Genomic DNA, 14,385 nt, shown 5'->3' on the forward strand with positions numbered 1-14,385 from the left:
CAGTCGGACAGCGCACGTTCTCTCTCTCTCTCTCTCTCTCGTTCGTTGAACGAAAAGCAACGAAAATCAACATGCTTTTTTCTTCTTCTTCTTTTTTTTTTCTGTTTTCTCTCCCTGCAGTTCATGCGTATGCACAACAATTCACCTCTTCTTTGCAAAAGCAATCAACCCTATCAAAACTACCATCTCCCATCAACATGGGGTTCTTTGATGAAGAAAAAACACATACAAAATCTGAAAACTGCAGTATGCACAGAAAAAACAGCAAGCTTTTTTTTCACATACCGTTCTTCGACCTCTTCTTCTCTACCTACCGACTTGCTCGTTCACGAGGTATGCTCTGATACCACTGTCAAATCCCCACGGATCTTCCCTCGTGATCGATCTTGGTTCGAAACTCGAATCCTGCAAACAAACGAACAACAAACAACAAAGGGGGTGCAGGCCTGACTCACCTCCCAACCATGACAGCCGTGGGCGAGCCCACAGTCTTGGCTGTCCCCACCGAGCCACGAGCTGAGCTAACTAGGTTGACGTACCGACCAATCTCCTCCTCACGACGCCCCATACCGCCGCGAAGCTACCCTCGCGGGCCTCGAGATTGCTGTCGGCCTCGGCTGCATAAAGCAGGTGCACGTCTGCACTAGATCCAGGCTCCAAGACCATAGAGCTCTCACAAACTCGCGAGACTCTCTATAATCAATAACTAACCTTGGCCACCCTTTTATAGGCTCTTGGCCGGTCATCGGGCGTCCACACTTGGCCGCCCGCCCGCCATACTTGGGTGCCCGCCTGTTAGTATATCCCTAACTCAGCTCGTCAATCAGCCTGCCTAGTTCCAAGCTTCCCCAAGCCTCGAAACTAGTCTTGCATGCGTATAGCACACGGTAGATACCCACTGTGCACATGACAAACACACACCCCCTAGGCAGCCTTGTGCTTATTTCTTTAATTAAAGACTCATCTATGAAAAAGCTTGCAATCTTTTAATATGTTGCAAGAAAAAAAAATGAAGAACAGATACAATTTCGAGAAAATAAAATAAATAAGCCATTAATTACATTGAAAACCTAAAAGCCTTGGCACGTCAGTCCTATGCAATTGTACAACTTCGAAGAGCTGGACTTCTGAGGGATACTTACAGATCCTTCTTGCCATATACCAGATTATCTTTCAGACATTTTACAAACACTTGTATCCCTCTCCATGTTGCCACTTTATATCCTTTCTGCAACCAACACATTGGCAATCTGGTTACTAGCAACTCTCCAGGAAGCTCAATACCGACGCTTCTACCTGTTTGTACTTAGAAAAAAAATTGCCCAAACTGGCCCCTGCGTCAGTAACGTCAGAAAACGTTCTTAAGGTGTCTTCACTATTGGGCATGCATCAGTTCGTGATGTTCGTATTTTGATCTGATTATGAGAAGAACGTTCTGAAACTCAAGCTATTGGAAATGGCAGAGGGAGACTTAATGCTAGAACTTAGAAGATGGCATGAGCAAGTGGACCAAAAAGGATGTTGAAGAAGCCCGTAGAATTGCTCATGAACAAAAAAGGACACTCATAGGAGGCAGGAGCTCATCTAGTCTGTTACTTTTCCTTTTAAAACTATTTAATTTATGACGCTTGAGTTCAAAAATCAGTGTTGGGATGTATCAAGTCTCTACCCAACCGAATGTGTCAAATCAGGTTCAAAGGGATGTTTACACCTTCCAAATTTAAAGGCTCCAGAGGATCATATGATGCCAAATGGCACAAAAGTAAGCATTAACATATCTTTGCCATTATCAGCATTTCATCATCAACAGAAACTCATCAAATCTAAGGTTAACACAATGCAATGATGGAGAAGCTACACTACCTTTATCACTATAATGTCTGAGAAGTTCAATTCTGCAGGATTGACTTCATACTCTGGAACCTCAAGGGAGTTTTGCACCCGCATGGAGGCTTCATGTCTTTCCTGCAAGACAAAGATCTTGTTCACATATGGAGCCCACAGAAGGTTCAATAATCTTCATGTAAAGCAAAATTTTGAATCTCAAGATAGAAATAATTTTACTCTTACATTGGTTTTTGCTCCATATTCCACCAAAAGCTTGCAAACATCCTTGTTCTGATAGTGAAGAGCATCAGCGAGAGGCTATGAAAGTTTTAAAAACTGCTCATTAGATTATGTAGACATGAAAGCATTATTAACAAGATGCATCATCACTTCGTTCTCATGCTGCAACTTCTTCTATGAGAATTGTTTCAAACCAAATTAAAGCTTCAATTAGCAAATAGCCAAAGAAGTCAAACAGTTTACCAACTCGCAAAAGAATGCTAGATTGTGGGAAATACTAGCTAGGCAAAATGGATGAGCTTGAGCCACCCTGACCTCTCCCTAGCCAGCCAACCAACACCAGTTTCTTCCGGACCCACAAGGAGGAGGACACCCATACAATGGATCCTGTGGACCCACCTCGAGCTGTTGTGGGCCAACCTCGTCCGAGATTACCTTTGGACCGGGCCTCCGCGTTCTAGTGTGCCCAATGCCCCCGGGACGTCAACCACGATCCCCTCATCAGCTCCAGATCCAAAACATGCTCCCTCGCCGTCGAGCTACCTTTCCATGTGACGTGACTGAGGGAGACCTCTCAGCCACGTACTTTTTTTTCGCAAAAAAAAAGACTTCTATTAAGTATGAAAAAAAATTAAAACAAGGGAGATTTCGGACCAAGCAAAGTGGAAATCTCAACCAATCAGGTGCCTTGTGCTGCCAGCAATGAGCAAGGCCCCATATGAGATAGTGAAAAAAATGCCATGATCCCATTCTCTCATAAATTGGCCACATTTTCTCTCTACGGCCCTCGAAGATCCCTGAATCCTGGCCCAAGTGGCCATGAGCGTGTGGATAATATCACACTAGATCATACAAATGCACTGGGTATCATAAACCAAAGTGCCCTCCATGGCCTCAGTGTATCTAGCCTTCCAGTTGTGCCAGGCTGTGATGCTAGCAATTATCTCCCATGCATTGTCCAACTCTGGCATGTCTTAAAGATGACAATGCCACATAACCTGCATGATCATATCTCTATCGTTCCCTTCAAACCTGATTTGCAGGCCCGGCTGTGTCAACCAAACAATAGCACCAAAACAAATGTAGGCATCTCTCCTCATCCTTCCAAAAAGGTGTTCTATGGCAGTCCAGATCCTCTGTGCCTCCCTACACTCCCATAAGCAATGGTAAACTTTCTTTGAATCTCCTCCACATCTCAGACAAGTTGGGCTAGCGCCAATGACCGATCTCCACTCATTGGTGGCAAGTCCACCATGTAGAGAAAGTCAAATAAAAGAGAAAATCTTCGTTTCATTGTTGGAGTGCCACAACCTCCACCAAAAAGCTCCATGAATGTCAAGGGTGATCCCATAATCCTCCCAATGCAATCTAGAAGTAGGGATTCTATGGATTTGTCCCAAAACCAAGTGTCTCGCGTTCCGCACAACGTAACTAAAGAAGGGCATGCTTTTCATGGGGTTAAAAGTATCCCTCCACTCCCACTCACCAGGGTCCCAGTGCAAGTATCTGATAGGACAACCATCATATAACCAAAGGCTCCAAGAGTCCGTAATCATCCGTTGAGTTGGATCAATATAGATGTGCTTTCATGCCCTGCCCACCACTCTCACCAGCCAGACTACCAAACCCTCAATGATATCCTGCTCAAGCCTTCTCTCCAAGAGCCATCTATCCTGAATGGAGTAGAAGACCGGTACTGTAACTTCCAAAGAGGGCCCTGGGGGTTTCGCAAAACACTTGATCATTAATGCAATTAAACACTAAAATTGGCCACAGCCTTAAACATATGCCACTTAATCCACAGAACTGTAAAAGAGAGATGTGCACAGCTAACACTACATAGAGGCCGAAATGCTGCTGCCCCCCCCCCCTTTTTGGAGTATTTTATTACCCAGGGAGAAAATATCATGTACAAGCTTTGAGGGCCTTACTCTCTCCACTGGAGATGCCAGATTATCCATATACAAACCATAACATAGTCCAACACAAGGCAACCATAGAATTCAACCGATACACAGGGTGTAGAAATGCCAAGCCAACAATATAATCCATATACCTCCGTGTACACAGGCTGTAGAATTCAACCAGTGTACACAGGTTGTAGAAATGCCAAGCCAACAATATAATCAATATAACTCCGTGTACACAGGCTGTAGAATTCAACCGGTACAAAGGCTGCAGAAATGCCAAGCCAACAATATAATCCATATACCTCCGTGTGGGTACTGATTCTTCCCCAAAAACCATGGGTCTTCATACAATAGAGCTGGTTCAGCCGGTATAGCTCTCCATTCAGCCGGTACAGTAATAACATGTGTTAGTACAACAGGTAAAATGGCTAGTACAATAGGTACAATGGTTGGTACATGAGGTACAGTGGTTGGTACAACAAGTACAACGGCTAGTACAGCCGGTACAAGTACAATGTCTCAAAATCATAATAAAATGATTAAATACGCTTGCCTTCATTATTTCTTTGTGATGGAAACCTTCAAAACAGTCGACAACAGCCGGTATACTTCATGGGCAGCCGAGAGAGAGAGAGAGAGAGAGAGAGAGAGAGCAGCCATCATTAGGGCAGCCTATAACACTGGTAGAGGCTAGTGTGAGGCAAGAGAGCCTCCCTTAATGAAGAGAGAGGGCTTCAATTTATAGATTTGGGCCTCCCATGAGCTAAAATCAAAAGAGAAGGCTATGATGACAAGTGGAGAACCACACAAAAGTTGAAGTGACAAGTGTGAGGCCACTTGATCCTTTGTATTTCAGGATAATCCCCATTCCCAAAGCTTGTACTTTCCAAATACTTAGACGTCCTGGAGTCCACAAGACCCCTTTCATACTAGGAAATGACTAGGTTGGTGACAAGTACATAATTCTCACCCAAAGTGGGAAGGCACGTGAACTTTATAAATAGGTACCCCTGTCCCTGAGAATACCCCAAACCATAAGTGACGAGGCCCCTCCACAAAGTTCCCTGTGATCCATTGGTTAGGTATGACTACATTCATCTGCGTAATCCTCTACTAGAGCCTCTCAAGTGCTGGGTGTGAAGCATTCTCGCATCCTCTGTGAGACTCATGGCAAGTCACCATTAAGAAACGCGGATTTTACATCCTTCTAATATACGGGCCACTGCTTAGAAGAGGCAAGGGCAAGAACCGTCCTAATCCTGGTAATCCTCGTTGTCGGTGCAAAGGTAACCTTAGCCACAAGTCTGGCTTTGTGCTTGTCCACCGACCCATCAAATGTATAATTGGTCTTAAAGATCCACTTGACACCAATGACCGACCGTTTTAACAGCCTCGGAACCAACTCCCAAGTTTTATTCTTCTCTATGGCATCCAGTTCCACTTGCATGGCTTTCCTCCAAGTCTCCTGAGAAAGAGCTTCCTTCACGAAAGTGGGCTCTTTGTCCCAAATGATACGAGAAATCAAAGCATAGTGTACTTGTAAGAGCTCTGCAAATGACTTTTGTCACGAACTCTATGCGATCTTCGAGGTCCATCCTCTGTGGTCCACTCGGAGGGAAGCTCCGTAACACCTTACTCCCGAAGGGTGTCTAACAACCACCTTGGTACTCGAACAGAATGCGGAGCCTCCTGTTGCTGCTGGGGCTCATCTCCAGCTACGAGTTCAACCTCTACAACTAACTAAGGCTGTCTAGCTTGAACAATACACTGGGAATCATCCTCAGATTCATCTGGGTCTCCAAGAAGTGGCAGCTCATCAACAGTGGAAGCACCGCCCGCGAACCGTGCGTGTGAAACTGACTGCTGACATGGTTATGTGGCATGTGACAGGTAATAAGTATTGGTCATAAACTTCGCCTTAGGAGTTGGCACTAATTTATAAGTGAGTGTGAACACACTTCATTAAGTTTTGGGCGACCAAAACTCACTTATAAATTATGACCAGCCTGGTGTTCACACACACTGATGTCCCGAGGTGGACATAACCCAATGTCCACCGCCCAAACCTTATCCTCTTTGTACAAAGGGAGTAACCAGCCATGTGTCCACTCTAGCTTGCTCCACAAAGCACCTGCCTTCTACCTACACTGGACAACTCACCACCTCACTCCTCTGTCTAGAGTTTGGTGCCTCCTTCATGAGGGCTGTTGGGCTGCATTTTCTACACATTCTCCTTCCCAACTCCATTTCCAAGCTTGCTAAGGTGATTTTCAAGCTTCCTAGAGTGTTTCCGGATGCTAATCACTCTCCTACACACTCCCCATGACTGAAATTCAGCAAAACAGCTCTCTTTATTGTTGTAATTTCTGGTCTTTTTGCTGAAAACCCTAATTTCAGCTCTCCTTTCTCAAGTTGAACCATAGGGGAAGCTTTCCCAAGGTTCCCTTCATCCTCTTGAAGACTTTTGTCGCGAAGAAAGGCGACAAATCAAAGATCTCAACACTCCAAGGACTTCCATCGCGAAGACTTCCGCCGTCATCGACTCTACTTGCTATTGGTAAGCTTTTATGCTTAAATATGGGAGCAAGTAGTAGGAGGGAGGACCGGATTACAAGATCACATACCCTGTGTAGTGTTCTCTTGTCCTACGTGCTCTCTTGCAGATTGTTGCTACCATGTGTCAGTGGAACAATAGAGAGCAGATGGTAGGAAACATGAGCACTTGAGAGGGTAGTGTGGGTTGCAAGTCTACATCGACAACCACTTGTTTGCAATACTGTATTCATATGGATTGGTATGGAAATCTGGTCAGAAATGCCCATGACACTATGTACTTGATTCTCCCAAGATCAATATACTTTATTTGAGGGAGGGGTCAGCCGTTCCGACTCATTGTGTGTCTCTTGTCAATTCAGCAATTTACTTCTTGTATTTTGAGCAAGTGTCCATCAAATCTTAGTGTATTTAAGTGTATTGATTAGCATTGTGTTCAACCGAGTTACACATTGTTACTGTTGGCCATGACAACACAGCAAATCTGTTCACAAGTCACCACAAGAGTAGGCAATGCCCAGCAAAACTGTAAGAATGCGGGAAATAAATAGCAAGATAATCAATGGACTGAAAGGGAACTCCTCACCACAAGAAGTACATATGCATGTCCCAAATCTGCAAGTGTACTGCATGATAATGCAAATTTGTCAAAGTGTCCACAATGGCATACATATTCTGCAGCAAACCACAAATGTATACATGTGCCGTGAAAACACGATCAGCTGACACCTGGAAGAGCTAGGAGTGCTCAAATCTCAATAAAATCAAAGATAAATGGATCGAATGCTACAAAAAAGGGCTCAATGTAGAAAAGCCCCAATTTTTAGGCAACCAATTAGACCAAATCTAAACCAGCACCTATAAATCTGCACCTGTAAATCTCCTAAACTGTCCAAATGTGCAATTGTCACCTGTACCAAATGCTATAATGCCCAAAAAATTAGAGGAAATGCCCCAATGCCAAGAAAATGTGTTTGTAACACCCAAAATGCCTGCAAATGTGTTTGTAACACCCAAAATGCCTGCAAATGTCTCTAATAGACCTGCAAATAGTGTCAATTTTTGCAAAATCCCCAAATTTCTAGTGCAATTACGCACCAAATCTGCTAAAATCAATGCCAATGTTGCAATTGCAGGCTCAATGGTGAAAAGCCCCAAAATTAATGCAACTAATTTGCTAATTTTTTAGCAATTTCTGAATTATGAAAAAAATGCCCCAAAAAAAAAAATCAGTAACAAATTACGAAGCGTGCATTGGACGGCTTCAACAGGTCAGGTGAGCAGGTACAAGTCGGTGAGCAGGTACATGCGGCGGCGCACTGTGCAGGTACAAGCGGTGCAGGGGTTCTTTGTAACCCCCCAGACTCTTTGTGAGGGGTTTCTCCCACCTTGGACTACCGACACCATTGTTCCCATCCATACAGCAGGAAACCCCTTACCCCAACCAGGATTAGGAGGAACTATTCGACCCTAGATCACATCTTTACATTACCAACTGCCATTGAGGAGGCGAAAGCACAGCAGAAGCTGTCAGAATACGCAGCGGAGATGATGACCAGATCTAGGAACACGAGCAAAAACGCATGCAGAAAAATACAGCACAAGAGAGAGAGAGATAGAGGCGTGTAACTCTGCTCTATATACACAAGAAGATCCCGGAGTATGATACAAAATGGTATGGGGGATGGGGGCCTATTTATATGCCCCCCCATCAGCAGTCGGCCTGCTGTAGGGCAGCTGACTGGACACAAGAAACCTCCACGACTGAATAATCACAGTCGGCCAGCAGCAAAGTGGGTCGGCCAGCATCAAAAAAGTCCCACGACTCATGCAGTGCAGTCGGCCACTTCCACAATCTCCACAGATGCAGTCGGCCAGGTTCACGGTCCTCCTGCCACTACTAGACTGCCTCCCATTCTACATAAAAATAGGAAAAAAATGAAAAAAAATACGGAGTGGGAAAAAATGAGAAAACACCTCATAAGGGCGGGCACACCCACAACAAAGGCCCTGGTGTATAAGACTAGACAGGAGATGACTTCTAACACCTCCTCTCAGCTCCTGGCTGTGAAACCAACCACCACAGGGAGCTGGGGTGCCGCCTGAGCAAATCCTGAGATAGCGACTTCGTGAAGAGGTCCACCTGAAGAGATCCACCGTACTGTCCTCCGTCGAACAGAACTCTAGCAAGATGTCATCAGCAACGATGTGTTCACGAACAAAGTGCCTCTGGATGACCATGGGTTCCTCCAGTGGAAGCCCAAACCTGCAATGCAACCTCTGCACCCTCACCACCTCACAAGCAGCATCACAAGCAGCCCGGTTCTCTGCCTCTGTCATCGACAAGGCAAAAGATGACTGCCTCTTACTGCTCCGTAAAACTGCTCCTGGGCCTGAAGTAGATCTCCTTGTGTCCGGATCTCCTCCCCAAACTGAGTCACTCCAACCGTGGAGTCGGACTCCATCCAACAATCCCCCTCTTGTGTACAAGAGTCCATGATCCTTCGCATGCCGCAGAAACCACATGAAACACAATCCTGCCTCCCAAAGAGTCATCCGCAACCATGAGCTCAACTGCCTCATCAGGAAGCTCCTGTCCAATCTGGTGTCCATCAACCAGATCAATGAACCATTCTGCTTCTAAGTCAAAGAGGCATCACACAGCTCACAAGGATCAACACCTGTTACGGTGCACAAACAAGTCCTGGAAACCTGCTGAAGACCACGCAAGGCCTTCTAAAACCTGTCAACCACCCCCTCTGAATCCGGAACCACAAAGCTTGGAGAAACCACCTCCTTCTGTAAGTAATCAACTGCCACCTCCCTGGCTTTCCAAAAGGTCCCCGTGGAAAGAACATCCTCATCTACAGGAGGTTCTTTGTCCCGAATACTACGAGACATCAGAGCATAAGTTACCTGCTCAGTTTCCTTTGACTGACGAACACAAGAACTACCAACATCAGTACTGGAGAGTTCCTGCCAACTGCTGCCCCTTCCCTTTGCCCGTGTTACGGCCTTTCAACCATTGGCCAGTTAAGGCCTCCGAACCTCCACCCTGAGAAGGGTTCGTGAATCGTTCCTCCTGGTCCAAGACCATGGGCACAAGCTCCTCCCACGTGATGGTGCTGAGCCTGCCACACTGGTAATCAAAGACGAGTAAAATGCTGAGTACTGAGAGGGCAAGTGTGACAGCAACGTTATGGCCATGTCCTCTGACGATATCTCCTTCCCAGCCTGAAGAACTTCCTGCTGAAGAGCCTGCAGCTTGTTAATATGCTCCCGCATCGTCGACGACTTTGCAGGGTTCATAACCCACATCTGTACTTCCAAGAAAATCCTCTTCATGGGCGATACCCTCTTGTAAAGAGAGGCCAAATGCTGCCATATACCTCTGGCCAGCGTCATATGCTTTACATGATTGATTACCTACGGTGTGCAGTTGAGAAAGATAAACGAACGGACCCTAGCGTTGACACGATCCCACATCTGTGTCTAAGCCTCCCGGTCCTTTCGGATCGACGGTAACTCCCCTTCCTCTACTTCCGGCCGTGGAACACCAACGACGACGAAATCGGCGAGGTCGTAAGACTCCAAAACAGATTCCATCATAACCTTCCATATGCCATAGTTGTTCCCGTCCAACTGACGGTCCACCGGGAACGTGGGGAGTGTCGGGATCTTCACATGCCTCTCGGCCATCTCAAACAGATCTACCATTGCGGGGATGTACTCTGAAAAGGGTGGGTGGGTGGGAACAAAGAAGAACTAATACCTGCAAGTGGCTGTCCAGCAAACCGCCGTCCTCTTGCTTCTCTTCCCGAACAGTCCACATGCTCGCAAAGTTTGGTGACCATCAGCGCATGTTTGGATTAGCAATTATTACCCAATGTGGATTTTTCAATTCTCTTGGTTGGGTATGATGAGATGGGAAAGAGCGCGATTCTCCATGGCCTCTTAAGCACCAAGAGGCTTGAAAAATCTGCACCATCGAGCATGGTTGGGTACGATGGTATGGGAAAGAGCGCGATTTTCCATGGCCTCTCAAGCACCAAGAGGCTTGAAAAATCTGCACTCGGTGCTAATTGCTAATCTAAACATGCTTCGATGGTGACCAAACTTTGGGAGAATGTGGCAGCAGGTCCCCCCCCCCTTTCGCGAATTTCGATCACCATCGAAGCATGTTTGGGAGAATGGTATAGAGAAGAGCGAGATTTTCCATGGCCTCTCAAGCATCAAGAGAGTCCACCAATCAGCAACACAACAGTCCCCCTCTTGCTCACACAAATCCCAAGAACTATCTTGAGCCTAGGCTCTGATACCATGTCAAAATACGCAACGGAGATGATGACCAGATCTAGGAACACGAGCAAAAACGCATGCAAAAAAATACAGCATAAGAGAGAGAGAGAGAGAGGCGTGTAACTCTGCTCTATATACACAAGAAGATCCCGGAGTATGATACAAAATGGTATGGGGGATGGGGGCCTATTTATATGCCCCCCCATCAGCAGTCGGCCTGCTGTAGGGCAGCCGACTGGACACAAGAAACCTCCACGACTGAATAATCACAATCAGCCAGCAGCAAAGTGGGTCGGCCAGCATCAGAAAAGTCCCACGACTCATGCAGTGCAGTCGGCCACTTCCAGAATCTCCACAGATGCAGTCGGCCAAGTTCAGGGTCCTCCTGCCACTACTAGACTGCCTCCCATTCCACAGAAAAATAGGGAAAAAATGGGAAAAAATACGGAGAGTGGGGAAAAATGAGAAAACACCTCATAAGGGTGGGCACACCCACAACAAAGGCCCTGGTGTATAAGACTAGACAGGAGATGACTTCTAACAGAAGCAACGTGCCTATTGTTGCTTCGTGAATTTCAGAAAGGCCTGCCGAGATCAAGGCTATTCGTTTGCCTGCAAAAGCTCCACTTTCCATCAAAGATTTGGGAGGGGGGGTGGAGTGGGCACTCTATGAGTCACTGAGGGCCAGCGGGATTCGGGCTCCAAGCAGCATGTCAGGTGAGATTTGTAGCACCATTGCCGTCAAACAGGGCTCCCCACTCTCTCCTACATTCTTTGGACTATGCATTGATCAGATCTCAGATTGGGGGGGGGGGGGGTAAGGATCACAGCTGGCCCAAACAGTAGTCCCCATCCTCTTGTATGCGGATGACAGTCCTTATCTTGGATTCAGCAGAATAGCTGCAGAGACATCTAGATGCACTTCAAACTTTTTGTGAGGAGAGAGACTTTACAGTGAATCTTGGTAAAGACCAAGATCACATCAACACCTCATCAGCTGGCAGCCATACACCCTTTCTCATATAGAGATAAGACCGTGCAGATAGTTACTTCATATGTCTATCTGGGGATAACCTTCACCAGTCCTATCTTCACCATGTGCCCAGCTGCCCAGGCCCGCTTAGCAAGAGATCTGTTGAACTGGCTCGTCTCGAGAGACAGTGCTTTCAGTTCCAATTTCAGGAACCTGGCACAAACAGTTGGCTGAACATTGAGAGACACTGACGTGACCATACACAGGGAGGAGAGGTCAGCACAACTTCACTCAGACCTCCATCACAGATTTATTCAATCCCCGGCAGCACAGAGCCGCAGTACTTACCCAGGGCATTGACTAGCCACACTGACAGCATATGGGCCACATTGAGCACGTTGGTCCACATGACCGATCCCAATGGATCCTGGCTACTCACGCCCACCACAGAGTCATCAGAGATCAGGCAGCCTCCCTCAAGAGAGCCCAGATGGCCACGGCCTCAGCGATCGCCTGTCAGCTCCAGATTCGAGACATCCACCAACACCTTAGGGCAGGAGGTGGACATCTCGGCACTCTACTCCCCCATGGACATTTGAGCTGTTCATGTCTACTATTACATCGTACACACAGGGACTCACGTAGCACGTAGGACTTGTCTTTTCCTTTTTTTGTGTTCTGACATCCGATCTACACATAGATCATATGTAACATCTTTTTGGTCTCATAGACCCTTCGGGTCTTTGGTAGACGTTAATAAATTCTCAATCTCTCTCTCTCTCTCCACCCACAGTGCACACGCCCTTAGGTGGTCTCTTTGCTGATTCATTATGCAAGATGCATGCTTTATAAAAATGAGCTCATTTTGCAGTAGGAAGCATTACATATGATACACTGACTGCTTTGATAAATAAGAGAATGAGCTGAGAAGCATTTGGGTTGGAGAGAATGAGAAGAGAGGGCTGGATAATAAGACATGGATGCATATAGGTTAAGACATAACCTACATCTGATGATCAAAAAATGACCGATCTACCCAAGGTTACCGATTCTTGATCAGTTGCTATTTATTCTTACCGTGCTTCCCCATCGATCTCGAGCATTCACATTGGCTCCCTTCCGAATGAGGAGGCTAACCACCTCTGTGTTCCCCTCGCAAGCTGCCACGTGTAACGCTGTGCGATCGTCGAAATCGGCGAAGTTGATGTCGACGCCCTTGGCCAGCAGCGAATCAACCTCCGCCACGTCACCCTCATGTGCCAGGTACAGCAGCTCCAGCTTTGACTCCAGATCCTGGTCCATGTCCTCGTCGTCGTCGTATTTATTTTTGTTGGACGTCCCCCTGCCGCTACTGCTGCCATCCCCCGTCGCCGGCGCTGCTGCTGCCAGTGACGACTGCCGAAACAACGCTCCTCGCTTTGCCATCTTCTGGCGGCTGCTACTGCCGCCGCCGTCCATGCTATTCCCCACGAAGTGCTTGTGCAAGGCGAGGAGAACCAGACCTCAACGACAGACTTTGAAAAGGGACCTTCTTCTGCGTAAAATTATTCAAGAATAGAGGTGACAAGGCTATAAGGTTTATTTAACATATCCCAAATATGTGCGAAAACGTTCTTTTCTCATTAATTAATCAATAACAACACAAGAAGCTCCTTAGGAGGTCCTTAGCATTTATAAGGTTTGACAAAATCTTCCATAAAAAGTATTAGCCTATGGTCTGTGGAACCTCCTAGTAGTAAGGGTAGACATGGAGACATCGTAGGGTGACGCGTGAGACAAACGAGCATCCATTGTTCCATTTGTTTGCATGTTATCATCAATTCTTTTGCCCTTCACCTTCGTGAAGTGATGAGTTCAAAGGAAATGCACTGTAGCAGCCATGGCACCCCTAAAGAGGCTTATTCTGCCATGACCACTTTGCATAGTTCTGTTTACCAGGAGGAGTCTGATACAGATTTCTTTCAAATTGCCTTGTCTGTTTGAGCTTTAGTGCTCCCTATCCTCCTTCTTTTGAGTAGTGTTCTTGAGATAGAACGAGGGTGAGGTGAGAGAGGAAGAGAGAGAGAAGGTGAGAGCTGAGGGGAGCACGCAAGGAGAGACTGAGGAGCGCTGGAGGGAGGGTGTAGGGAAGGACGGCGAGAGAGTTGGGGGAGCGCGCTGGCAAGAGAGCTGGGGGAGGACGGGGCTGGGAGGAGACGAGAGAGCTAGGCGCTTATTGCGTATTTTAGCCTTAGTTTTGCATTAGTTAATGCCATGTTAGTGGCATTAATTAATGCAATACAAATATTTTGTGAATATGCATACAGCTGTCAATAAATTGCATGTTGAATGGAATGTGCACTCTCTCGAATGTGCCTTCTTCTCTCTCGTGGAATCTCTCGTGCCGTGACCGTAGTGGTAGATGTGGTGGTGGCAGCGGTAATAAAGGTTTCCAGCAAGCGCGCCATGACGCTGTCGCTCCTTCCTACCTCATCAGTACACACAGAGCAGCTCATTCTGGCCTTTGTAGTAGCAGTGCAAAAGGATCCTGCACACAAGTCAAGTCGTGTCTACAAAAGGGCAAGGTAGCAGCAGTGCATGGCA

The 14,385-nt window shown here is 46.6% G+C and overlaps 1 protein-coding gene across 4 annotated transcripts in view; it reads right to left on the reverse strand.

Annotated features, from left to right (window-relative positions):
• LOC147640567 (serine/threonine-protein kinase 12-like) overlaps positions 1-13,362 on the reverse strand; it is a 119,056-nt gene extending 105,694 nt beyond the window's left edge. For 2 of the 4 annotated variants that reach the window (XR_015268045.1, XM_086813053.1), the window contains exons 1-4: positions 12,880-13,362; positions 2,071-2,145; positions 1,864-1,965; positions 1,143-1,228 (exon numbers count right to left, since the gene is read on the reverse strand). Coding sequence is in view for 3 of the 4 variants with exons in the window: in XM_086813053.1 (XP_086669179.1) it covers positions 1,143-1,228; positions 1,864-1,965; positions 2,071-2,145; positions 12,880-13,260 (644 nt within the window). In the remaining variant the exon portion in view is untranslated. The remainder of the gene's footprint in view (positions 1-1,142; positions 1,229-1,863; positions 1,966-2,070; positions 2,146-12,879) is intronic. The other 2 variants (XM_086813046.1, XM_086813041.1) reach the window with 2 other exon arrangements.
• Between the last annotated feature and the right edge of the window lie 1,023 nt (positions 13,363-14,385).

Source organism: Cibotium barometz, chromosome 2, assembly GCF_041138505.1.
Source record: "Cibotium barometz isolate CiBa-2024 chromosome 2, ASM4113850v1, whole genome shotgun sequence".
NCBI lineage: Eukaryota > Viridiplantae > Streptophyta > Polypodiopsida > Cyatheales > Cibotiaceae > Cibotium > Cibotium barometz.